At 40.2% G+C, this 27467-nt stretch overlaps 1 protein-coding gene across 2 annotated transcripts in view; it reads left to right on the forward strand.

The window, feature by feature from the left end:
• AFAP1 (actin filament associated protein 1) overlaps positions 1 to 11773 on the forward strand; it is a 44797-nt gene extending 33024 nt beyond the window's left edge. Inside the window, exons 12-17 of one of the 2 annotated variants that reach the window (XM_070939143.1) lie at positions 1802 to 2059; positions 4509 to 4623; positions 6144 to 6308; positions 7165 to 7355; positions 8527 to 8688; positions 11559 to 11773. In XM_070939143.1, coding sequence (XP_070795244.1) covers positions 1802 to 2059; positions 4509 to 4623; positions 6144 to 6308; positions 7165 to 7355; positions 8527 to 8688; positions 11559 to 11585 — 918 coding nt within the window. In that variant the 3' untranslated portion in view covers positions 11586 to 11773. The remainder of the gene's footprint in view (positions 1 to 1801; positions 2060 to 4508; positions 4624 to 6143; positions 6309 to 7164; positions 7356 to 8526; positions 8689 to 11558) is intronic. The other variant, XM_070939144.1, reaches the window with a different exon arrangement.
• The last annotated feature ends 15694 nt before the right edge of the window (positions 11774 to 27467 follow it).

Below are 27467 nucleotides of genomic sequence, written 5' to 3' on the forward strand. Positions count from 1 at the left end.
ATACATTGACACAAGAATAAGAAGTTCTCCAGCAACATGACTTGTGGGGCTATGCGTATTTACTTCTTGATTTCTTTGCTCACATTTCTTTGCTTGCATCCTTCTGTTAGGCAATTCCCTGTAGTTATGGTTTCTTGGTTTCTAAATCTCTTTTTATTGTGATATCCAAATAACGGTCCCAAGATTTAAAAATTGGTTATGAACCAGTATAAGAACCTAGTTTGAAACTCTAATTTGTAGGAACTTCTTAAATCAAAATGATAAATATTAAACCAAGGAATCAAAAGACTGCTTTGCAGCAAGACATGTTAAAAAAGAGGGATGCTCTATCAAAAGTTTTATATGGGAAAGGCCAAAATTTGCCTCTTGTTAATTTGTAGTTTCAAATTAATAGTCAGATGGTTGGCATATGATATTGAAACTTATCTTATAGACTATAAGAGAGACAACATAAGGATATTGAATGGCATTATTCCTAACTGTTCTTTTCAGCAGTGTGCTTAGAAATCTTAACTTTGGAATTTGCAAGATTTCCATTTTGATATAGTTACTGTAAAATAAAAGCAAATTTTAGAATAAAAATACAGTGGTACCTCAATACTCTGTTAACTGATTCTGGGAGATGCAATGAGTACTAAAAATGATGAGAACGAAACAAACCATGGGACTTACCGTGTGACCCTTTGTTTTGGCTGGGAAGAACTTCCTATGTGTCCCTTTTCCTATGCCAGTGACCTTCCCAGCATGGCCGACTTCTTGTCCACTCTGCAGTCGTTGCCTGCTTACTTTTGAGCAACCTTCCTACCATAACCAATTTCCTGCCTATTCTCCATGGATGTTCCCCTCTTCCTATTGCAGTGCATCAAGTACCAAACAAATGATGAGTAACACAATAACATTTTCAGCCGTGACCAGGGGGGCATTTGCCCAGGTTCACCTGGTGCGCCAGTTGCGCCCATATTTGGACCGTGATGCCCTATGCACAGTCACTCATGCATTAGTCACCTCCCGGATTGACTACTGCAATTCTCTCTACCTGGGGCTGCCCTTGAAGACCACTCGGAGGCTTCAGCTGGTGCACAAGTTGTAATGGGAGGATCCCGATACTCCCATGTTACACCTCTCCTGCGCGACTTGCATTCATTGCCAGTTGCCCTCCGGGTGAAATTCAAGGTGCTAGTGTTAACCTATAAAGCCCTTCATGGCTTAGGCCCAGGATATCTGTCGAACCACCTGCATCCAGCATCGACTTCCCATGCCCGGTGTGTTCCCACAGAGAGGGCCTACTCAGGGTGCCGTCGGCTAGACAATGTCAGCTGGCGACCCCCAGGGGTAGAGCCTTCTCTGTGGCCACGCCCACCCTTTGGAATCAACTTCTCGTGGGTCTTCGGCTGGCCCCCGACCTTCGTACCTTCCGCCATGAACTTAAGACCTGGCTGTTTAAATGCCCTAGCCAGGACTGATGGGGTCTACTGTTTTAAATTGGTTTTTAGTCTGTTTTAATTTGTATTTATTGGGATTGTTTCATTGATGTGAGCCGCCCTGAGTCCTTCGGAGAGAGGGTGACATATAAATCCAATAAATAATAATAATAATAATTTTCGCATCAAAATGCATCGCATACCAAATTTGATGAGATTTGAAGCAGTCGAGTATCAAAGTACTACTGTATAGAACCAGTAGGGAAGGAACTCTTGCTGAGGGTTGGAGGAGTTTTCTTAATTTCTCAATTAACTTTCAAATTATTTCACTTTTTTCAATGCATAAAGTTATTCTAATTTACTAAGTATGTGTATTGCAGTGGGAACCAGAAGATGGCTTTCCTACATCTTCTAGCAAAAACACAGGAGAAGATGGGCTTTATGATAACATGGGCGTGTATGATAATTTGCCATCCCCGAAAATTTTTGCACGTTGTCCACCAGCAGAGCGAAAAGCCAATAGGTTATCTACTGACAAACTCTCATCTAACCATTATAAACAACCTATCTCATCCAATCTGTCTTCTGTTCAGTCTGTCACTAATACCTCTGCTGTGGGGAAGGGATCTGTTGCACAGGTACTAAAATGCTTAATTCTTTTAATCATATTTCTGTTCTTGCTTTTGTGTACTGATCGTTAAATGCTTACAATTAAGGTAAAGGTAAAGGTTCCCCTCGCACATATGTGCTAGTCATTCCCGACTCTGGGGGGCAGTGCTCATCTCCTTTTCAAAGCCAAAGAGCCAGCGATGTCTGAAGACATCTCCGTGGTCATGTGGCCAGCATGACTAAATGCCAACATGGAACACGGTTACCTTCCCACCAAAGGTGGTCCCTATTTTTCTACTTGCATTTTTTATGTGCTTTCGAACTGCTAGGTTGGCAGAAGCTGGGACAAGTAACGGAAGCTCACCCTGTTACACGGCACTAGGGATTCAAACTGCTGAACTGCCAACCTTTCGATCGACATGCTCAGCGTCTTAGCCACTGAGCCACCACGTCCCTAAATGCTTACAGTTAATTAAAGCTAAATAATATAATCTCATATAAATTGTTTAGAAACACTGGCTATGAGAATAACATCTTAGAAACCTATGCATTTTTCTTTTTAAAATTCTTAGCTTAATTTAGCTTGCTCCAACCTGACCAAACTAACACTACAACTCGGGACTCCCAACTATCCTTGAAGATTCTGGAAATTCCACCTGTAACATTTTTGAAAGAAATCAATTTAAATAAAACTCTCTTGGATTTTACACAGAGCAAATTTCAGAGGATACATATTAGCGATATCATTGCTTCAACAGCTGAAATTAAGTCCTTGGTAATGGTCAATTTCACAGCCTACAACAGCCTGTACTTTTCTGTACTATCTGTGTGCAGTTATGTGTGAGTAGTTGAATATACTGTACTGCAGTTAGTACGTTGAATATGGATCATTATTGTGGCTTGGGTAATTCCTACTGTTCTGTGTTATGCAGATGGTTCTGCTTCATTCTAAAAGAAACAAATTGACTTACTTGAGTACAAAATTGTTTCAAATAGATATGCTTCATTCAATTTTGTGTTCACTTTCAAATCTTTGGGGATGTGATCTTTCCAAAGCTTAAAACATTCTGCAAACTTATTTCACATTTGGAAATATTAGAGAGAGGATGCAGTTTCCATACGTAATGGGAGGATGGGAGACGTTTTTGACAAATTGGCCATATACTTGTGCCCTGTTATAGTCTTAGATTTTACAGCTTTTTCATTTGGGGAGTGGAACAGTCATTCCTCTGCAGTCAATGACCATTATACTGTATATTGTATATTTAGAAAACCAATTTGAAATTTGCCTAAAAGATTTGTTCTAAGAATCAGAAGATCTGCTAAAATTTAAAATTATAGTGAAATGAGTTGCTGGAGGAATCTTTTTTTATAAGTTCATTTTATTATATGCCTGCAAAATAATGATCGTTGCTTGTTTCAAAAGAGTGTTTTTTTTATTGAAATGAGTAATTGAAGATTCTGAAAAATCAGATGAACACATGTATTGCCTCCTTCAATAATTTTAATCACAAAAACTAATGTTATTCTGAGGCAAAATAATATAAAAATAAACCAAACATTCCTTTCCATATTTGAATCATAAACAAACAACTTGTAAATAATAAATCCAAATAATGTAACATTTAGAACTTCTAAATGTTGAAGTTCTGCTCTTGTCAAATTAAAAACAGATGTCTTTTCACTCTTTGCAAAATGTTCCATTGTCCAAGTCATTACAACTTGTTTCTGAACATTCTGCAGCTCTAATAAAGGCTGATGTTAATTTAAGATTTTATTGTCAGTTCATTTCCTAGCCACTTAGAGATTTCCTAGAGATTGGCCTAAGTTTTCTGAAGCTTCTGGGCACATCTTTCAGTGATTATTTTGTGAAGTTGCCCTTTCTCAAACATTTGTTTTATTTTTATGTTGTCTTATCTCTTCTATAACAGATAGTCCTCAACTTATGACCACAATTAAGCTCAAAATTTCTGTTGCTAAATGAAACATTTGTTAAGTGAATTTTACGAACTTTCCTGCCACAGTTGTTAAGTGAATCACTGTGGTTATTAAGTTAATAACACGATTGTTAAGTGAATCTGGCTTCCCCATTGAATTTGCTTGTAAGAAGGTTGCAAAAGGTGATCACATGACCTGGGATAGTGCAGTCGTCATAACTATGAATCAGTTGCCAAGTGTCCAAATTTTTATTAATGATCACGAGAATGCTGCAACAGTCATAAGTCTGAAAAGCGGTCATAAGTCACTTTTTCCACTGCTGTTCCAACTTTGAACAGTCACTAAATGAACTGTTGTAAGTTGAGGACTTCCCGTATTTTCAAAAAGCACAATGAATGCCTTTGGTTGCTTCAGAAGCATGGTTTTCTGACTACCTCGATTTTAAACTTTTAACCAAAATTTGCCTCTTTTTGTTCCCATTTATGTAAAACAACTGTACTTAATGTTTAGCAATAAATGCATTCTTGATTTTCCTTACAGTTTAAAGGAAAGAAAATGCCAGTAGCTGCAAATGGGATTTCAGGAAAAGGGAGAACATTAAGCAATTCACCAAAAAAATCAGAATTTGCTTCAAATGTGAAGCGTAGCAGCTCTAGTGAGTATTCTTTATTTCTTCCGGCTTTGAAATATCTTATTCTTTTAAGCTGTCTGAAATTATTAGGTAAAATAATTCTTTGTGCATGATAAATAAGTATTTATCTACTGTCTTTATTTATTTATCTATTATCCATGCATCTGTCTATTGTCCATGAGATAAATGACTCCTCACACAGAAATTTCATTTCCAAAACCAAGGTCATTCATCACGATCATCTAAGTGGGAGATTCAAATTGATAGATATAAGCAATTTCTGAAGAACTGTATTCAGTCTTCTTCTTGTCTTCTATTTCTACTTTGCTTAATACATAGTCACTTTTGCTACTCTATTATTATAATTTATTTTAGAAATAAAAGAAAATATAAATTTGGACCACATTTGCACCATATGCCTAAACTATATGGGTTTCTCCATGTAGATCATGGTTTCAAGGAAGCAGTCAGTATTCAGTTTGTACAAGACCAAATGATTGGTTCTTTTTGCAGCCTCTGATACTCTCCAAATCTGTAATTCAACAGTGTCTATATTCTTTCACTATTTTACAATGACCAGTTTTCATGGTTGTTCTGCTCCCAGTTGTCATAAAAATGCCCTTATCTTTCTTTTTTCATGAACAAGTTTTTTATTATCTTACTCTCTTATTTACTTTTCTAGCATAATATGGGCAGAACAAATAGAAAATTTGAGTTAAATTCTTCCTTTTTCAATACTACTCTTTAAAGCTTTGGAATTTTTGAATACTTTTTCTGTGTAATTTGGCTGGTATGGTTGCTACCATTATCTTGATAATTGCTCAGGTGCAGCAGGTGCTGTATAAAACATACTTTTAGCTATTTGAAGAAGTTTTTGTTTGGATTAAAGCTGGAGTGATTGAAGATGTAACAGCAACCATAGGGGTAGAGGTGTCAACTCTGCCATCTTCGGCGGGGCACCTCACTAACAGCTGCCATTAAATATTAGTGGGGAGGGGAAGAAGAGCAAATGGGCAATCAACATGTTAGGTTAGAGATGGGACTTAGGGAGGGGGGATGACAGTTTGACAGAGACCAGAGATGCATGAAACCAGCCTTTGCCAGTCTTTAAGGCCACAAACCTTGGGAAAACAACATGAATTGCTCCAAACATCTGAGCAGTTCCCAAAACATCTATGCGGCTCGCCATTGGCTGAAGACAAATTGGTCGGGGGAGAGGGCCATGATGAAGGGGAAAAATTTCTAACTTTTGGCGCAGAAACTTTAGTTCTAGCCTGCTTTTACTTCAGCCACTATCCCTTAGTAAAAGAACTTTTCACTTCAGCCAAATGGAGTTGAAGGTATTTCTTTCCTAAGGAATCTGACTGTGGCAGGTCTGACAAGAGGTATGTTGTCAAATACAGAGTAATAGTAAAACAAATCTTTGTTAAAACATTTGATTGTAAGTGGACATACAAGTAAATGGGATGCCTAGATTTGGATTAGTCTTTCGTTCTGACATAAGTTTCCTAGTTCAGATATCTTATAATTAAACTTTTGTGTAGATGCAGATCAATACAAGTATGGAAAGAATCGTGTTGAAGCAGATGCAAAGAGATTACAAACAAAAGAGGAGGAACTATTAAAGAAAAAAGAAATCCTGAGGAATCACTTGGCTCAGTTACGAAAGGAAAGGAAAGACCTCCGGACAGCTCTTGAAATGAATCCTGGTATGCTAGGCACTTTTTGTTTATAATCAAAGTATCAGGAAATAATGTCTCTAGCATCAGAAGTAGCTTTTATTATTATTTTTCTATGAAAAGATACAAGCTTAGAAACAGAGTAGTTATACAGAGGAAGTCCCCTCTTGCTTATAACTTAAGGGAATTTGCATTACAAAGGTGAGACCAATATATAAACTGCTACTCCATACCAAGTTTCTGCCCCTTTGTAATATTCAATTAAATTTGAGTATGCTGATGAGACATTGTGTTTCCATATTCTTTTCAGTGACAGCAAATGTTATGAAGAGGGTGGCAGAGATTCTTATTTGTTTCTTTGTTTTACAGCAGTTGTGTTATAGTTGTGTATATGATGTTACAGAAGAGGAGGCAACTGTTCTAGCATTAAGGTGCCACTTTCAAGGTAGTTCTGTGTTATAGATAGCATTTTTATACTATTTTATTTGCCAGGCTGGATCATTTAAATGAAGTTAAATGCTAAAGACTAGTTTATACTGTTGAATAACCATAGCACTAGATATAACTTACTTTGGCAATAATTTGCTGATGCAGTCTTAATTATTGTCCTTTAATTATAGAATATTTCATCCAACCAGAGTGATATTGAGGTGGGTGGCTATAACAATTGAAATTAAAAGTAAAAAAAGCAAACAAACACACTTGGCTATGTTAATGTAGCTAATCAGATTATAGTAACTTGTATTTGATGAATGATGATGACTCACTTCTGAAGCTGCCTGCTGTGAAGTGTCTTCACTTTCCAACTTCTCAGCCCTTGGTTTAAGAACAGTGTGTAACAATTTTATCACAGCCTCAAAGATCATTTCTCTCCTCTGGATTTCAGGCAGGAAATCCCTAATAATTCTTGAAGATAAATTAAAGAAGTTGGAAGAAGAGTGTAAGTTGAAAGAGTCTGAGCGTGTGTCTCTGGAACTAGAGTTGACAGAAGTGAAAGAGAATTTGAAAAAGGCTTTGGCTGGAGGCATCACACTAGGATTGGCAATTGAACCTAAATCACGGAGTTTAACTGCACAGGTATTTTAATTTAAATTAATTTAATTTAATTTAAACTTAAATAGATTCTACTGTAAAATATATTTTATAAATCATATAAATATTTTGCTATTTTTAAATAATTACTATCTGTCATGCTCTACATATGAGATTCAGCATCAACTCTGTCATTTGTTTGCACACTTTTGCTTGTTTGGATCTGTTACTACCTGGGAAATTATTATGCCATCTGAGGGTTACCTTGACCTTATGTAGCATATTTAGCACCACAGTTGACAAGATTGTATGAAAACATGGATGGAGATAAGACAAAATGTATTTTAAATATTAAACACATCTGAAATTCTGGAACTTCTAACTCAAACATGAACCCGTTTCGTAAACTTGCCTCTGTAGTTGAAGATTGGAAGGTAGTCAATGTAATTAATTTTTTAGAAGGAGTCACAGAGAGATCCAGAAAATTATAGGTCTGTCAGGTTAATGTCTCTTCTGAGGAAGATAGTAGAGACTGCTGTAAAGATAAAATTAGCAAACATTTGGAGACAAAGGCCTTGGTGAAGGACACCCAACATGGCTTCACTAAGGGAAGTTCCTATTTTAGCTAATCTACCCAAGTATTTGAGGGTATTGATAAGCATGTAAATAAGGGCAAACCAGTAAACATCAGCTGCTTAGTGTTTCAAAAAGTGTTTGATAAAGTCCAAAATCAAAGACTTCACAGTAAGCTTAACAGCCATGGGATAAAAAGGCAGGTTCTCTTATGGGTAAGCAACCTGACAATAGCAAACAGAATTGTAACAAATTTACAGTAGGAATAAATGGGCATTGCTCACAATGGGATAAAATTATTGGGGTCTTCCTAGGACCAGTGCTTTTTATAAATGATCTGGAATCAGGCATGAGTAGAATAGCCATTTTTGCTGATGAGAGATATACTGGTATATTTCTTGGTTACTCCTAGATTTCAAGTTATATGGCTCTGAAATTATTAACTCATTTAAAGGATTGCAGAGATTCCTGACTGTGTATCTGCCAATCTTACACTGTTATCTTGTTCTTTCAAACCAATCTTCACATTTGTCCAACAGGACAATATCTTCTACTCCAAGAGCCAGGATAGTTTAACTGCTGATATAACTATTGACACTTTTTGATAACTCTGGTTTCAAATTGTTTTCTATTTATTATTTAGTCCCCAGTTCTAAAGCATCAGACTCTGGAGAATTCACCCATCTCCAGTTGTGATACAAGTGATACAGAATGTTCTATGCCTGTGAATAGTGCAATTGTCCTGAAAAGACATTCCTCCTCAAGCACCTCTCCATGCCGAGGCCACGTGCTTCAGAAGGCAAAGGTGAGATTCACACAGTTGTTGCAGTTGTGCCGTCAGCCAAGCAGTGTCGACTGGCGGCCCCCAGGGGGAGGGCCTTCTCTGTGGGGGCACCCACTATCTGGAATGAGCTCCCCTCGGAGATATGGAGGATCCTGGATCTGCGCACTTTCCGCCGTGCTCTTAAGACCCTCCTATTCCAGCAAGCCGGCCTGGCCTAATTTTCTCCCCTTTCTTATTAATTTTTTAAACTGAAACTTTAATTTGTTTTAAATTATTGGGATTTTTAATTGTCTTGGGCTAAATTATTTAATTTGGTTTTAAATTGTTTCTAACTTTTGTATTTATGTATTTTATTCTGTGCCTGTTCACCGTCCTGAGTCCTTCGGGAGTAGGGCGGTATATAAATTTAATAAAACATAAACAAACAAACAAACATATTCTCCTACTATTACTAAGTGGCTTGGTTTATTTATCCTTTCTCCATAGTAGAGAAGCCAGTTTGCTGTCCTGCTTCGATACTTTGATACAGATACTGTTGCTCGGGGGGGGGAAAAAGCCTTTGGTAGCTATATTAACCTTTAAAAGTTTGTTCTTTTAGTTCAAGTGAGAGAAAAAATGTGGAAAAATCGTACTCCAGTTGCAATATGATTTTGTAAAAAAAAAAAAAAAAGGATTTTTTTTTTGTATGTTTGCTTAGCTTTGCCATGAATGTTATCAGAACATTGAGTCTTATATATAAAGAAAATCCACTAGAACAAATGACACTAAAGTCTGGTTCTTGCTTCATTATTTCATAAACAGATTCATCCAACTTACAGTATGTGAGGATAAAAATGTAATAATCCCCCTATTTCAATCAATTTGATAAAAGAACTGGGGCCATTTGTTCAACAATAAAAGCTTATTTGGGCCAGGCCTGCTTTACATAAACTTCAAACATTAACTTCCCCCCTTATTGCAGTAAAATCTTCCCACATAAGTAATCAAAAGAAATTTCTGAAAACGTGTAAAAAAGGTATTGAAAAGATGAAGAAAATTGTTCATGAAGCTCTACACCTAAACTAGCGCCTACTCAGAAAAATAGTCTTGAAATAGAGAAGGTTTGGGACAATTATGTAGTTTCCAAAGTATGGCCTGTGCTGTCAAAATCACTACAAGAGTGCAGGGTGAAATTATTCAGGTGGTCACAAACAATCCCACAGTAAACAATATCCATATTTGCAAATATCTCTCACGTTAGCTAAATTCGATGTTCATGATTTTATCATAGCTTGTAGCTGAATTCAACATAGTTTCACGACCAAACTAACACTGCTGATCTACAGAGGGAAATGAGGAATGGGCCTCCAGAAGCCCCAAAATCTTGAGATAGGAGCAAATATTGCCCATAAATTGCCTACCCTTGATTTATATTAACTGCTTTATGAAGGAGAACAAGCAAGGTCTAGCAATTGGATCTGTGTGAGAATTACATCCTCCTACCAACCACCTATTGTGTTTGTCTGAAGCCAAGTCTCAAAGGAAGCTCTTAAGCTTGTCAGATGCCCAAATACAGAATCACATTCTACTGGATTGCACTTTAGTTTTTGCTTAGCAACTGCCTCATTAAGCAACCATTCAAAGTTACAATGGTGTTGAAAAAATTAATCTTAGTACCAATGTTTGCATTTATGATCTTTACAGCACCTCTCACTCACAAGTTTACAATTATAATTAGTACATGTTGTCCTTGCCTGACTTGTTATTTTTCTTTCCCCACCCACTTGCAAAGGTGAGAGATTGGGAAGAATTATAAAAGAGTAAGCAGGCACACCATAGGAAATGCACATGGAAAAGAATGTGGTGGCATCAGCAGTCCTGAGCATGCTATAGAAATAGTCCAGTGTATTCCCCATAGTGTGCCTGCTTACTCTCGTTCTCCAATCTTTCCACACGGAGTAGGAGATGAATAAGGCACAAGAGAGATTGCCTTCAGAAACAGCTTTTTCTTCCCCTCCCCCTTTGCAGAGCACAAATTATTTCTGTAGGCAATCTCTCCTGGCTTGATCTAGCCCCCACTCCTCACAGAATACTTTGAAAGGGAGGGGTTACAAGAGAATAAGCAGGGAGACAGTGGGGAATACACTAGACTGTTTGCATAGCACTCTCAGGGATACTGACACCAGAGCATTGATTTTGATGTTTATTTCCCATTGTGTGCCTGCTTACTCTCTTGTATTCCCTTCTTCTCCAATGAATGTAAATACAAACATTAATTCCTTTCCTTCTAATTATCCCCTGCTGGGGGGAATATTCCAAAGGGGTGGGAGTGGCTAGGAAGCAGACAAAAGCTGAAGGTGAAAAACTGATTACACCTGTCAGTTTTAAGCTGGCTATTCCAGCCCATAGCATAATGTGAAGATCCCAAAGGGCAATGGAAGTGGGAAGAGGGAAGCACACTTATAGTCATGTGATTTCCCAAGACCATTTCACTTAATGACAGATCTGTTGGTCTCAGGTCCCAATTGTGGTTGCTAAATCAGGACTACCTGCTTAACAGTTCTTTTCCATCTTAATAAGATGTTCATGTTTATCTTCTTCCTGATTCAACTCCTAGTTACAAGATTTTATTGAAATCATACATTATACAATTCATCATCATCTTCATTATTTTTTGAGTCAGTAAGATTCTGAGGCTCTACAATGGGGCATCCCAGCTTTGCTGGATGGCCATGCTGGCTGAGCAATTATGGTACTTGAAGCCCACACCCTTAGAAGTTGCGAAGGTTTGGAATTTCTTTCTGGAGCTGTCTTATTTTTTTAATCCAATTGATGCATAATATTTGACTCCGCTGATATGAATATATGTGCACTTGTAATTATATTTACATTTTCTTTTTCATTCTTTCTAGGAGTGGGAAATGAAAAATGGAACATAAAGAAGTACAATTGCTATTAGAATTCTGTTTTGGGACTCTAGACTCAAGATGGACTAAGGAAGATTAATCTGCACAGGGGTATTAATGGGTTATCAGTTCTGATTAGTGAATGGTCAGTATGCTGAATGCATCTTAAAAGGGGGGCCTTCTTGAATGTGTCATTTCAAATGCAGTTATTATTTACTCACTTAAAATATGAAAGGAACAGTTTAAATGATTATGTAGATGGATCAGGTAAAACTAGCACTAGCAATTGTGTTGGATGGAAATGGAGATTGGCATGTTTCAGTACCCATTTGGAATAGTGTTAGATACATTTTAATTATTAGATATGAAATCCAATCTTGACTCCTTAAAACCTTGCTGTATGAATGTGAGGATTCACAGGCTTGTAATATTAATTCAAGGCTTATGAATTTTATACAAAAGAATGGAAAGCTGTAGTCTTTGCAGAAATTACACAACTGCTGTTTTCCATGGTGACTAGAGATCAGAGAAGGACTAAATTCTCAACTAGGAAGGGAGATTGGAGCAAATAGAAAGACATCTTCCAACCCCAAGTAATAATACTGGTCTGTTTTAAACTTTTTTTAAAAAATGTATTTATTTGCTAGCTTGTTTTGAAATGTTTTTACGGATTTTATTTTATTTTCAAAAATTAAATAGCAATGGGTGCCACTTTACAGATACAAAAAAGCTCCACAAATATAAAAACTGATGTTTTGAAGCAACTTTATGAAAGAATCAGAATAGCAAATAAGCCATCGTATTCTAAAACTTTTCAAAACAAAAGATAAATTTGGATTAAAAAATCCAAAATACTACCCAAAAATATTTAAGTTTGTTAATTTTAAATTAAAAATCCTTAAAATTGCTACTTACTTTCTCTAATAAAAGCAGTAATGAATGTTTCCCCCAAAAAGAAATGGCAGTGTTATTCTAAAAGCTGTTGTCTATTAAAAAGACAGAATATTGTAAGGCAACAATGTAAAATTTGTTTTAAAAAGACATTCTTTTCCTGCTGTAACTGTGGTTTAGGGCACGAATCTGAGTTGTGAGTTAGGAAGCGCCCAGCTGGGAAGCATTGGGGAACCCAGAGTGGCTCTGTGTCTTCGTTTCCAAACACCATTTTCAGCACAGGAACTCCACCATTGCAGTCTTATTGAGATAGTATTTGTGAAGAACTTACAATGCTTGAGATAGTCTGTATATCTTTTCATTATTGTCTTTCCATCTTCAAAGAAAATGTAAAATGTCTCTTCAGGTAGAGTTCCACTATTCCCTTCTGTGCATATGGGCTGCTCCAAAATCATCTGGCATAGGATGCAACACAGCTGGACAGAGAAATCCTCCATCAGATAGTAAATAGATTTGCAATACTTTTGCGCCCCTTTCTCCCCTTTTCAGTTCTGTTTCTTATCCAAGAGTTGTGACAAAAATCATGGTTGGGGATGCTCAGTGTTTTCTCCTTTGTTCCCCTCCCTGTCATATTGAAGTAGAAAGTCCTTACAAGAAGCTGCTGCTGATAGGAAGTTCTGAGTAAGTGACAAAATAGCTAGAGTTGGCTCTGTGCCCTCTGTTTCTGCAACCACCTCTCTTGAATTGAGTTAGAATAGGTAGAAACTGTCAAAATGGCAGGATCCACAACTAACATTACTTGTGAGAACAGAGACCAAAACACTCTAAACTAGTGACTATTTCTTTATGCACCTGTACCTCTCACTTTATAACACAAGTGTCAACTTGAAGAATCAAAGTCTAAGTTGAAAATGCATTTATTTTTAAAGCACTTAAGGAGAGAACTGCTTGGGGAAGGCAGAATGCTTTGGGCATCATTCCCTTTTTATAGTTTAATCTCCAACTCTGCATTTGGATATGGCATTTATTCTTTGTATTGCCTACGTTCACAAACTGCAGGTCATAATAGAACTAAAGATTTTCAACTTGCCATGTCCAGCCACAGCTTCAGGATGGAAGTACCTTTTTTTAAAATCTTGGAATGATCTTGCTAAGTTTCTAATAAGTTGCTTTTTAAAAAAAAATATTCTAAGATCTAAGTTCTTTAGAATGCTCTCCTCCTCTGCTGGTATTGGGTCTATTAAGCCTTTGCTGAAGACTTACAATTGCTTTTAGGCCTTTCCTGTACAAATACAGTTATTCTTTAGATGATTATTTTTTAATTTATTATAATTTAATTGTGGAGAGCTACTTTGGTGTAGTGGTTAAGACATCAGACTATGAACTGGGAGACTGTGAATGTTATTTTGCCATAGGCTCAAAGTCTTGGGCCCGTCACTGTCCAATGACTGACCTTGGGTCTGTCGCACTCTCAGCCTTAAGAAGGAAGCAGTGGCAAACCACTTCTGAAAAACCTTGTCAAGGAAACTGCAGAGACTAATCCAGGCAATCATCAGGAGTCAAAAAATGACTCAAAGGCACCCAAGCTATTTTGAGAAAATTGCATGGGAAAACAGCATAGTTAAAATAAACAAATACTGGGCTGTCATGAAATTCAACTGCCTGAATTTAGGTAAAAAGCATATTAAAATGTCCTTGGGGGATAACCACCCTATCTGAGAAGATTCATCTTGCCTTTGGTGACTTTTTATTAAGGATTAATGTCTGCATTTAAGTTCCAGATGTACAGACATCCATAAATTATTCTAGCTTCCGTACTGCTCATGGGGTGTTTGTAAAGATATTACAGATCTTTACACATCTTGATGATAGATTGACTTTTTCATTTTCTACACGAAAGGCTGTGGCAGGAAGATGAATTAGAAACTGATCTTTGGGAGTCCTGTCATAATCAATTTTCCAGAGTTTTGGGACAATTGATTTCATGCACATCAGTTATCTCAAACTGTTTGCTCACACAGAGAATGAGATCAACATGGGATATATAGCGCAGTGTCAGTAGGCATAGTGTGCTCATACATCACTTCTTTGGTATTATGTTTCCTTGAAGATTTAATTTATAAAGATACATTCAATTTTAAATTGCATGTGCCCAGCTTTATTTCCAAAAATGTATGTGAGCTTTATATGCTCTGCATCTGACTGAAAAATCCATCCAAAGTGTAGCCCTGCTTACTAGCTGTCTTGAATCTTCTGAGCAAGCTGAGGTAATTCCCAATGAATCCTTGTTTCCATTTTATCAAAAACTTGAGAGAGCAGCGCTATGCTTGGGAAGGAATTGGTGTAGAAAACAGCCTATATTTATGTGAGCCAGTGAGGAACTCTATATGCAATGGGTTGTAGCACTATCTTCTTGTTTATGCCAGAAAGATGAAGGGGGATAAGCATCCATAAATGGGGTATACTTTTGAAGCCCTGAATTTACATGCTTGATAATACAATTTTTCCATTGCTGCTTCTTCTAATAGTTGTCTGGATATTTTGTCTATTTGACAAGGTTGGCAAAGTGCAGTGTGCTGAAATATCTTCACTAGCCCATTGATCTTTACTGAAAGGAAGTTTTAAACAAAAGTTATTTTGTTTAGGCAATTTATTTGAAACTAATTTATTTATATGTTTGAATAAATGTTTAATTTATGGATGTACATATTTATGAATCTAGATTTAGTTCTAATCAACAAATGTTTAGTAAGGAAGTGATTTCTTTTATGATGTCTACCACATACAGCATAACAAAGAGAATAATTACCGTGTTTCTCCTAAAATATGACCTACCCCAAAAATAAGCCCTAGCTCAATTTTCATACCTGTGCCTAATATAAGCCCTACTCCCAAAATGAGCCCTAGTTAAGCCCCGCCCACAATCTGGTTCTATGAAGTGAGATGAGGCGCAAGGTAGGGCAGGGGTGGGGTGTGGAACTGCCCCATGCACCCTGCCCCTGCTTAACTTAGGATCTCCACAGCCAGGCCTCCTACGCCCTGACACCTGTTGCGCCATTGCCTGACTTCTGCAGCTGCTTGCAGCTGGATGCCACATGACACATTGCGCTGGTGCCACCTCTCATGGCGAGACTCATCGCGCCAGTGCCACTGCTCGCATGCACAACAGCACAACATGCCATGCAGCCTCCTGCCACAAGCAGCGCCCCGGCAAAACGGGCCACGTGGTGCATGGCTGCGAGAGGCTGCAGAAGTCGGGCAGGTGTTGGGGCATGGGAGACATGGCTGTGGTGATCCTAAGATAAATGGGTAACACTTCCCCTGAAAATTAGACCTGGTGCTTATTTTGGGGACAAAAAGAAACGACAGGGTCTTATTTTTGGGGAAACATGGTAAAATAATTTTATCAGATATGTGCAATTTTATGTTTATGAATATTATTTTGAGCATTGGGTGCATTTTGAATGGTAGTTGCTATCATTTCATCCTTTTTTAAGCTGGCAATACCATGGTTGGAGAACCTGTGACTCTCCAGATGTTGCCAACCTACAGCTTCCAGCAACTCTAGCTAGCCTTGTTGTTAGTTTTTTAGTTCAGTAGCATCAGAAGACAATAGATTCCCTAGGCCTGCGCTAAATTTAACCCCAAGGCTTACAGACCCAGCATGAGAGATGAGCCTGTTATGTTGCTCCAGTGGCCTTACTGTAGAACAGTTGTATACATTTTAAAGATACTTTGACTTTCACTTGTTGGAATCATATTTAATGCTCTTGCTTGCCTAAGCATTTCCAGACGACCTTTAAAATTGAATTAAATTTGCAATCTAGTTTCTCTCTCTTTGCTGTATTGCTTGTTTGGTTTCAATTTTATGTGTGTTTACACTTTGTTGTGCTAAGAAATTAATGAAAGGCATTTTGGAATACGTTTATTGAAGAAAAATTGGCACAGAACATTTTAATTTTGAGACCAGAGGAGCAATATAGCATCTTCTAGGGCAGAGCTGTCAAACCCATGGCCCATGTGCCAGATGTGTCACGTGCTGGCCACACCCACGCCTGATTTAGCAAAGGGGAGAAAAGTTGTGATATGTGACAATGTGAGTTTGACACCCGTTCCAGGGGTAAAGGTGTGGTGTATACGTAAAGTATATTTCACTTGTCCATTCTTTTTTCCCATCATGCATTTCACTATCCTTTTGCAGGCTTCTGTTCATAAATAGGAAAGCTTTATGAACTCATTCATCAGGCTGCCTTGGCAATAGTGCTCCCAGCAATTTTAAAAAAGTTTTATATACATTTCTACAATACTGTACAGGGACATTTTACAGATTTAAGTTGCAATGATATTGTTTAAATTTTTGTTAGGAAATCATATTTGAAGTCATAGGGTTGGGATATGAGTATAATTTCAATGTATTTGGGGAATGGGCAGTTTTTTTAAAAAAAACAATATATTTGCAACATTTTAATACTAATTTTATATCAGTCTTCTAATATTGCTTACTGCACCTACCAATTAATCTGAATTGTCTAATCCAAAATATTCATATATTAAAACTGTAATTTCCTACTGTATTTTTTAAATGAAAACCTATTTCAGTTCTCCAAGCAGGCAAAACATATCAACAAGAGGAAGCGTTTTCTCTATATTTATTTTATGTCTCCTGTTGTATTTTATTATACTGCTTAATGTTTTTCCTATGTTTGTCAATGTTCAGCTATTAGAAATTAAATGCTGAATTAATTAAACCTGCAGTTTAACTTTGGAGAAAATAACACCTTTATAAATAAATTCCAAATGAAAAAAAAATGCCCATGAGAAACTTAGGCCTCATTAGCTATGATTTAATTATTTTTACCTTTCTGTCCCCCAAATGTTATGACAGGCACCTTTTTGGTGTAACATTTACTTATTAATAAAGAAAAATTGTGAAAAACCAACATTTGTTTGTCAGAATTCTTTTTCTAATATTTTGTACAACTTCTTACCCCTTGATGTGCTATAAAAATGTTTTATCTAGGCTATTTATGCCTTTTTCTCTTTCTTCTTTCACTGATACATCTGGATTGTACCTTTCTCCTCTGACAATTTGGTATGATCTCTGAAACCGTGCTATTACACATGGGAGGTAGTAAATAGGTGAACCTGGATAGTATACTTTTCTGTCCGTATCTATGGGAGAGAAACATATGGGACTGGCTAACTTCTAAGCCAGTAGTGGATCTTTGCTCCTAGTAGTGCCCACCACAGAATACAGCAGAATATGGTTCAACAATTGAACTGTTTTAATACAATCGTCTCTTTAATACACTTTTGAGTTCCAGCACAACTTGGACAATGATACCAACAGTCAGTAGTATTAATTATACCTGCAATTTAATTTCACTTTGGACTTAGTATATCTTTATAAACAAATTCTAAATATAACAACATAGGAAATGGGTTATCTGCCTCTTAATTGATCCTATTAGGAATGCATCCTGTTGCCGTCTCATTCTTTAGAGATTTCGCATTTAACTGTGCAGGAAAGAATAAGCACTGATGTGGAACAGAATTATTTAATCTGATTTATCAATCTTCATTCATGCTCTAACCTATGCTCTATGACATCACTATCTCCTGCTGTTTGTGTAAAAATAATTTTCCATTTGAGAGATGAAACAGTAGATTACTTCCAGTCTCAGATCATTATTCTGCAGTGAGGGTTGGCAAGCTGCCTCTGATTCCTGAGAATTGCTGTAGATGTCTGGCATAAAGTACATCTTCCTCAATATAATAAATCTGTTCTATCTGTTTGAATCCTAATGTCCAGAGCGTATGTCTAGCTCTATCTCATTTTACTTTTATGTTCACTTTAGTTCATTTTCACTTTCCCAGATTCATGCAACAGATACATCATTCTCAGTCACGGAGGAAACGCCGGTCACATGAGGGATGTGACTTATCCAGTTATCCTAGGACTGAGTCTACCAACAAAAGAAGTCCCGCCTCTTCCTGTATCCAGTTTTTCAACTCGGTCCGGTAGAGGACAGTCGTGTCTGTTTAGCTCTCTCTTCAAACTCCATGTGGGGGAGCTTTTTTGGCCATTGTTTGCTAATTTCTACCTATTTTGTTTCGTTCTGCTTAAATTGCAAGAAAAGCGGCTAAACTTAATTGAAATCAGCTGGGAAGCACTAGAAGCGTTCCGGCAGTTGTGAGCAGCCCCGCGGCAGCACGCACGTGCGTAAGCACCGCTGCGCCTATTTACAGCAGTTTTCGGTGATTTTGGGGCGTTTGGAGAGGTTTCCTTGCCTCCTGCTGCTGTTGAAGCATTGTGGCTGCAGATTTGTGGCGCGAAGACTTTTCCGCGCCTAATTTTGCCGCGCCTTTAAGCCATTTGGCTAGCAGCCATTTCCAGCCTCCTGTTTATCCATCCTGGCTTCTGGATTCTTCTCTGCTTCTCTCCTGGCGCAGTGAGTTACCTGAACCACCAATTATCCCCTGTGGGTGGATATTTTTAGGGGTGATTCCCTCCTTTGGCATTCATTTCTGAGCTGTGAAAGTAAATTCCTGCTCCAAAATGGCAGATGCTAGGGGCAATAAATCCCAGAGCAAAAGAAAAAGGGGCCATACTTCTGATCCTAAGGAAGGTTCCTCAGGGGACCCTGTTCCTCCCAAGGCAGCCAGAGTTTCTACTAGATCCATTCTTTCCAAGAGTGCTAATCCTGCTGCATCATCAAGGGAAGAGACCAGGGGGCATAAGGCCATGGAAAAGGCCTTTCAAAAAGCTGCTTCAGAGACCTCTAGAGTTTCATCTCCTGCTGTGGGGCCTTCTAAATCATCTGCCCTCCCCACTTCTAATGTGGCTGTTCCCCCTTCTCAAATTCAGATTGAACATGATTTTTCTCCTGATCAGTCTACTCTGGGTGAGCATGTGGCTGCTGATGCTTCTGTATTTCCTGCTGCTAGGCCTCTATCTCCAATTGTGTCTATTCAAGCCCCTCCAGGGCAAGAACCCCCTGAGGCTCCAGCTCAATCCAGCAATCAAGGGGCTGAGGCTCCTTTGTGTTTAGCTTCTGCCCTAGCTGAACTTATTTCAGTATCAACTAGGCAAGGTATTGCTGAAGGCCTGCAGCAAAGGGCTTCTTCTGAGGTCTCCAGTTATGTGAGTCAGCAGAGTCGTTCTGTGAGGGCCCAGGCTGTTGCTGATCCTGTGCAATGTGAGGAAAGGGTGGGTTCCCAGGAAAATGCAAGTCAAGGTTCCCTATCTGAAGGGGAAATTGCCCCGGATCAAGATCTCTCGGATGATGAAGGTCTGGAACCAGACCAGCCTTCCTTCATTGGGCTTTTCAAACCTCAGTTATTCAGATCCTTATTATATAAAGCTCAAAATGTTACTGGACTGGGAAGTTCTTCTGCTCCTTCCACTCAAAGGGAGGCTTCTACATCTTCATCTCAGCATCCCTCTTCCTCATTATTATTTCAGGAACCTTCCATTCGTGCAGAGGTGGTTCAGCTCCCAAGCTGTTTTCTGATGTGATCCAAAGACAGTGGTCTTCTCCTAGTTCTGGCCCTGTTCCTAATGGTTTAGATAAAAGATTTTATAATATGGCTTCTGATTTTGCTAACATCCTTCAAGTTCCTTCTGTAGATGCGCCTGTCGTGGCTCTCTCTTCTGCATCTCCTCTTACTGGCCCGTCAGAGTAATCCCTGCGCCCTGAAGACAAGAAGTTTGAGCACTCCTTGGTCAAGGACCACCAGGCCTCAGCTTGGTCCATTCAGGCCTCCTCGGCCGCTTCCTTTTTTAACAGGGCTTCCATCCTTTGGCTTCGCCAACTGCAGGAAAGGCTGCCTTCTTCTGATGTACGATCTCACCAGGACATCAACAAGATCCTAGCTGCTGTTGAGTTCTCTGCTGATGCTACTCTGAATGCGGCAAGGTTTTCAGCTAAGGCTATCGGGGCTTCAGTCACTTCACGACGGCTTCTGTGGCTTCGTCAGTGGCAGGCGGATGTCCGCAACAAGTGGAGGCTTGCATCGGCTCCCTTTTCAGGGAACAACCTCTTCGGCTCCGCATTGGATCCACTTCTCATTGAGACGAAGGATCATTGCAAGATTCTGCCCTCCTTATCGAGGAGATCTGATCCTCGTCAGCAGACTTCCTTTCGAGCCCATTCCTTTCGCTCTGACTTCTCTTCCTTCCAGTCCAGGCCTCAGCGGTACTCTCAGCCCAGGGGTGGACAACAGCAGGATTTCCAGGTCAGGCAGGGGTCCCCTTTCCCTTCCTGCAGGCCCTTCAGGGGAGGTAGGGGCCGCCCCTTCCATAGATCCCGTTAGTTCTCCCTTACCTATCCCTGACTCCTTAATTGGAGATCGGTTAGCATCCTTTGCTGACCAATGGGATATTTCAGTTTCAGATCCTTGGATTAGATGTACGATTAGATTTGGTTTGACCCTTGAGTTCTCTTCTGTTTCTCCTAGCTTGTTTGTCAGGTGCCCTGTCTCCCATGTCAGGACCAAGTGGGTTCTGCTAGATGAGGCCATTCAACATCTTTTGGAGATTAGGGCTGTTCAATGTGTTCCCCAAGGGGAAGTAGGCCAGGGCTTTTACTCTCGTTTGTTTCTAGTTCCCAAGGCTTCAGGAGGCTGGAGGGCCATATTGAATCTTAAATCCTTGAACAAATATATAGTTTATCATCGGTTCAAGATGGAATCCCTCCAGACCATTCTCCTTTCTATCCGTCCAGGTGATTTTTTGTTCTTCATCGACTTGACGGAGGCATATCTTCATGTGCCCATATTTCCGGAACATCGGAAATAACTCCGTTTTTGTTATCAGGGTAGACATTATTAGTATAGAGCCCTTCCCTTTGGCCTTTCCTCGGCTCCCAGGGTCTTTATGAAGATCATGGCTGCCTTATTGGGCCATATGAGATCTTTTCCTGTTAGAGTTTTGTTTTATCTAGATGATATTCTTATTTTGTCTAGTTCTGAGGTTCGGGGTAATGAGGATGTTCAGGTGACCCTTCAAACCCTGCAGTCCCATGGCTTTTTGGTTAATCGTTCCAAGAGCAACCTAGTTCCTTCCACGTGCATCCAGCATTTGGGGGCTGTTATTGATACTGTCAGGTTGCAGGTTTCCCTTTCACAAGAACGTCAGGACAGTATTGTTGAACTGGCAGGTCAGGTTTATTTATTTATTTATTTATTTATTTATTTATTTATTTATTTATTTATTTATTTTTCATATTTGTATACCGCCCTACTCCCGAAGGACTCAGGGCGGTGAACAGCCATAATAAATACAAATACATATAGAAGTTAAAAACTATTAAGAAACAGATTAAGTAATTTAGGCTCAAAGATTAAAAAACATCCAAATTTATCTAAAGAGGTTTAAAACCCAATTTAAAAGACAGTTTAAAAGCCAATTAAAAAGGGAGAGTTAGGCCAGACCAGCTTGTTGGAATAGAAATGTTTTCAGGGCTCGGCGGAATATGCGTAAGTCTTGGATGTTTCGTAACTCTGGGGGAAGCCCGTTCCAGATGGTAGGTGCCCCCACAGAAAAGGCTCTCCCCCTGGGGGCCGTCAGTCGACATTGTTTGGCCGACGGCACCCTGAGGAGTCCCTCTCTATGGGAGCGAACTGGTCGGTGAGAGGCTATTGGTGGCAGGAGGCGGTCTCGTAAGTACCCTGGTCCTGAGCCATGGAGCGCTCTAAAGATAGTAACCAAAACCTTGAAGCGCACCCGGAAGACCACTGGGAGCCAGTGCAGCTCGCGCAGGAGGGGGGTTACATGAGGTTAAGGCTTCGCGCTCTTTTTCCCTCCTAGGTTTTTCCCGCTTGTTAGGGAAGATGGTATCTGCCTTCGGGATCACGCCCTGGTCTTGGTTTCATAGCCGGGAACTTCAGTTGTTTTTACTTCCATTTCAACGGTCTCGCAGGAGCACATCAGTGGCCAGAGTTCTCTTGACCCCAGCAGTTCTTCAGTCCTTGGCCTGGTGGACCTCTCCGGCTCTTGCTCAGGGGTGCCTGTTCAGAGTTCCTCAGCGCGTGAGCATTACCACGGACGCGAGCCTCTTCGGATGGGGGGCTCACCTGGGGTCTCATCTGGCTCAAGGGCAGTGGTCGGTTCAGGAGAGGGGACTTCACATCAACAACTTGGAGCTCAGAGCCATCTTCCGGGCCCTTCGCAAGTTTGCGCCTCTCCTTCGGGGTCTGGATGTATTGAGCAGAACAGACAATGTAGCTGCCAAAGCCCACATCAACCGGCAAGGAGGGACACGCTCCAAGGCTCTGATGAGGGAAGCCTCCCGTCTCTTCAGGTGGGCGGAGAGTCACTTGGCATCCATTCACGCCTCTCACATCTCAGGGTCATCGAATGTACAAGCGGACGCCCTCAGTCGCTCAGTGGTGGACCAGACGGAGTGGAGCCTCAATCCACTTCTGTTCCAGGACATCGTGCATCACTTTGGTCTTCCAGCAGTAGACTTCTTTGCGTCCGAATCCAACCACCAGCTCCCGAGGTTTTACACGAGGTTTCCTGTCCAGGGGGCCGAGGCTGTGGACGCCTTGATCAGCCCGTGGCCTTGTGGTCTTCTTCTCTATGCTTTCCCACCTCTTCCACTCATCTCCAGGGTCATCAGGAAGCTGTTGCAGGAACAAGCCGAGCTCGTCCTTCTGGCACCCTTCTGGCCCAGGCAACCGTGGTTTGCGGATCTGATGGCTCTCTCCGTCGCTCCCCATTGGCAGATTCCGGCCGACAAGATCTCTCTGTGGCAATGCCGCCTAGCTCATCCAGATCTTCAGTGGCTCTGGCTGACTGCTTGGAGGTTGAGCAGTTCCTCCTGTCCTCGGCCAGAGTCCCTTCGGAAATAATATCTACAATCCAGGCCTCTCGTCGCGGGTCAACAAACCGTATTTACAATGCCACTTGGATGGCCTTCTCTGCCTGGTGTCGACGTAAGAAGGTTCTTCCTCCTGCTGCTTCCATTCTTGACATTCTAGGATTTCTTCAGGATGGCTTCAAGCCGGGACTCTCTCCCAATACTCTCCGGAGGCAAATCTCTGCCATCTCTTCTATCCTCACCTGCGGCACCGCTGAGTCTGTGTCCACTCACCCTCTCATTCGTTCATTCCTCAGAGGCGCTGCCAATCTACGTCCTCCGGCCGTTCATCGGTTTCCGACCTGGGACCTGAATAAGGTTCTATCGGCTCTTACTGGTTCTCCCTTTGAGCCTCTCCGGGAAGTCTCGCTGAAGTTTTTGTCTTTTAAGGTAGCCTTTCTCATAGCGATCACCTCGGCTCGGAGAATCTCGGAGTTGGCTGCTCTCTCAGTTCGTCAGGATCTCTGTATTCTTCATGCTGATCGAGTAGTTTTGCGATTGGATCCAGCTTTTATTCCGAAGATCAATACAGCCTTCCATCGCTCCCAAGAGATCATTCTCCCCAACTTTTGCCCTTCCCCCCATCATCGCCTGGTGATGCTTGATGTTCGTCGGGCTCTCAAGATTTATATCTCCAGGACTTCTTCTTTTCGTCGTTCTGAGGCTCTTTTTGTGTCTTTCCAACCCCAGTCCATGGGGTCAAAGGTTTCTTCCACTACCTTGGGTCGGTGGCTCAGGGCTTCCATTTCCTTAGCTTATGAAGCTCAATCATTGCCGGTGCCTCATGGTGTTACAGCCCACTCTACCAGGAGCACAGTTACTTCGGTTGCCTGGTCTACCCAAGCTTCTCTCGAGGAGGTCTGTCAAGCTGCTACATGGACGTCTCCGTCTCCATTTATCCGGCATTACCGGTTGGATGTTTATGCATCGGTGGAAGCTTCCTTTGGGCAACGTGTGCTGCAGCGGGTATCCTCCCAGGATCAAGAGCGGTGCCGGCCTTCTCCCTCCCAATAGGTACATGGGCTTTGGTATATCCCTCGTGACCGGCGTTTCCTCCATGACTGAGAATGGGCGTTGGTCTTGCCTGATACGCCGCTTCTAGTCACTAGGAAACGCCGGTCACCCCCTCCCGATTGGTCCGGCACCTCTTGTGCTGGATTTTCGCTGTTGAAGGACAGGGGTGGGGCCTGGGGATTTTTTATTTCTCTTTTATCTTTACAGACACGACAGTCTACCGTTTGTCCTAGTCTCAATCTGGGTACAGGAAGAGGCGGGACTTCTTTTGTTGGTAGACGGTCCTAGGATAACTGGATAAGTCACATCCCTCATGTGACCGGCATTTCCTAGTGACTAGAAGCGGCGTATCAGGTAAGACCAATGCCCATTCACACCAGGAAGACAAAATTTGTAATAGTTCCTTGGTTTACTATTTACTGTTACTAGAAATAGTCCTCAACTTACAACTGCAATGAAGCTTGCCCATTACAGTCACAAGTCATTAAGCGCACCCATGTGATCACCTTGCTCAACCACCCCAGTGCCTGCTCTCCCCATTGCAGTCATTAAGTGACTGATTGCTAATAAAGCACAGGGTGCCTCAAGGGTAGGGAGACCCTGGGAGACCTAGCCCATGTCAATACTGCTACACTTTCCCAGCTTACACATGGCCTGCCTCAGGCCTCCCAAGGCCTTCTCCACTCTCTTAGGCACCTCATTCTTGCTTACATCCCCATGATCATGTTCAAGAAGACGTCCCATCCCCCCGTGAACTTCTTTATGTAGTATGGAGGCATCAATTTTCCTGCATGTGATCTCCGGCTTAAGCAGGCTGTATGTGTGCATCCATATTTTTTTTTCATAGTAATCCAGATACTACAATAGGCATGGACCAACCACACAGATTATGAGAATCTAATCAGCGGGTGAGATTGGGTGAGAATAAGAGTTGGAGAGTTGGGGCAATAAGTTGCATGTGTAGAGGAGGGGAGCACAGGGAAGGGAACAAGAGGGGAACTTACTGGCTGCTGAGTTACTGTTTAGATAGGGAATGGCTGTTTCCTTTGCAATTAGTTGCAAAAATATATTTAATCAACTATCATAGTCCCAAACAGGCAAAGTTTAGACTCAATCGGAGTCTTCAACAATAGTCTGTTGTTGAAGGTTTCCAACCTGCCTGCTCCTCTCACAACACAGGGCTGCTAGGCATAGGTACAGTTTTCACAGATAAGAAATTCATGAGGTCATTGAACTGCATCCCTGTTTTACCTGTACATGTTGACAGGTCAGTTCTTGCAGAGCTAATTGAGTTTCTAGGTTCTCTTGAAGCAAAAAGGAATGGTGAGGGAAGACAGCCTCAACTTCAAGTGGTCAGCAGGAGATAGGCAAATCACAGCATTTACTGCAATGTTTCTTGATAATGAGAGTTTTAAGATGTGTGGATTTCAAGTCCCAGAATTCAGAAGCATGCTGGATGGGGAATTCTGGGAGCTGAAGTCCACACACCTTAAAGTTGCCAAAGTTGAGAATACTTCACTCATCATCAACCACATTCACAAAGCATCCTAGATAGTGTCCATAGGAAAAAGTAGTGACAAGAGAAGGCAGATTGCAACATTTAAAAACTGGAACAGTTTTGGCTCATTTTAAGCTGCCTCCACCATGGGCTGGGAACAAGTGGATAAAAGTAATGTGACAAAGCCAAAGTTATTTAAAAATAGTTAAGATAAATTTCTGCCATGGCTAGAAGGATGCGCCTCACAGATGACATCACCTTATTACATTTTATATTTATATAAACGGGCACATATATTTAAAGAGCAGCTTGAGAACTGGGGTGGAATGGTTTAATTGTGTGGAGGAAGAGGTTATAAATGGCCAGTTAAATCTACTGAAAGGGATTCTTAGGAGCAGAGTTCCATCTTGGTCTATTCTGCCTTAAAAGAAACCACAAGCAAAGAGTGTCAAAGCATTTTAATGAAGAAAATGCAATACAGTTTCTTGGAACAAGTGCATTCGTTTGGACACACTAATTAACCTGCTACATATTTCAAAGCAGAACAGTCTTAAGCTGAATTCCACAGCTTATAGATAAATTGCAATCAAAACTGTAGCAAAACCTAATTCAGCTATCTAGATTGTGCAGTTGAACTGTAGTTAAATGTTAACATAATGTATATTTCAACATTTGCTTCTGCTTTTCAATGTGATCACATTACTACAAATTTGACATTTTATCTGTCACATATATACAAAAATATACAGACTCCTAAATCTCATCCACCTTACACCTCTTTGACAATTATGAATATTTTGTTTTCCCTTGTATAGAAACAAGTTTTGGGTAATCTTATCTAAAATAGTAATAAGAAAGTGTATACTGTATTATCACAAAACTAGATGAAATAAAGGCAAAAAGAAATGAGTTTTACTATTATACCAACTATAATCTTTTCATAATTTATGAGTGTTGAGATTATTTTCCTTTTATGTTCCATCAAATCCATAAAATTCATCAGGTTGCTTACCAATTCATGTCCTAAATGAATAAAGCCAGACTTGCATATTTTAGGGCCTATTAACACACTTAGACAGATTCCGTTTACTGAAGCTGTTTGCTATGGGAAATAAAACATGATGTGCATCTCTTTAGGACTGTGTGGTATTTATTCACTAGGGCACCAAGATGGTCATGTTCAGAGATGGTTTGCTTTCTAAGCATTCACATTTCAGCAATCATCATATAAACATAAGAAACACAAATACTACTTAAAGTGCAATCTGGTTTTTCTATGTGACAAATTTCCACTGAACCCTTTAAGATGGCTAAAGTGGTGGGTAATGAGGATGCATATCAGAATACATCACTGCATTTTCAAAAACATGGGAATCTCAAGGCCAAATAACAAATATGTCTCCCTCTTAAAAAAAAAGAATAGGATTTCTCAACTATTCGACTAATAAGCTTTAACAAAATAAGGGGGAAATAAATCTACACTTATTTAGGGAGAATCAACATGGTTTATTTAATGGAAGGGAACTACAAAAGAAACAAGACTACGTGGCGCCTAAACATACCACAGCCCTAGAGTAAAAGTCATTTTTTAATGACCCAATAATCCCTTGTGGGATGGAGCCTGGGCAACTGAATAGAGCTAGCAGA

This window comes from Pituophis catenifer, unplaced genomic scaffold (genome assembly GCF_029215685.1).
Source record: "Pituophis catenifer annectens isolate HBS135680 unplaced genomic scaffold, rPitCat1.0.hap2 SCAF_3, whole genome shotgun sequence".
NCBI lineage: Eukaryota > Metazoa > Chordata > Lepidosauria > Squamata > Colubridae > Pituophis > Pituophis catenifer.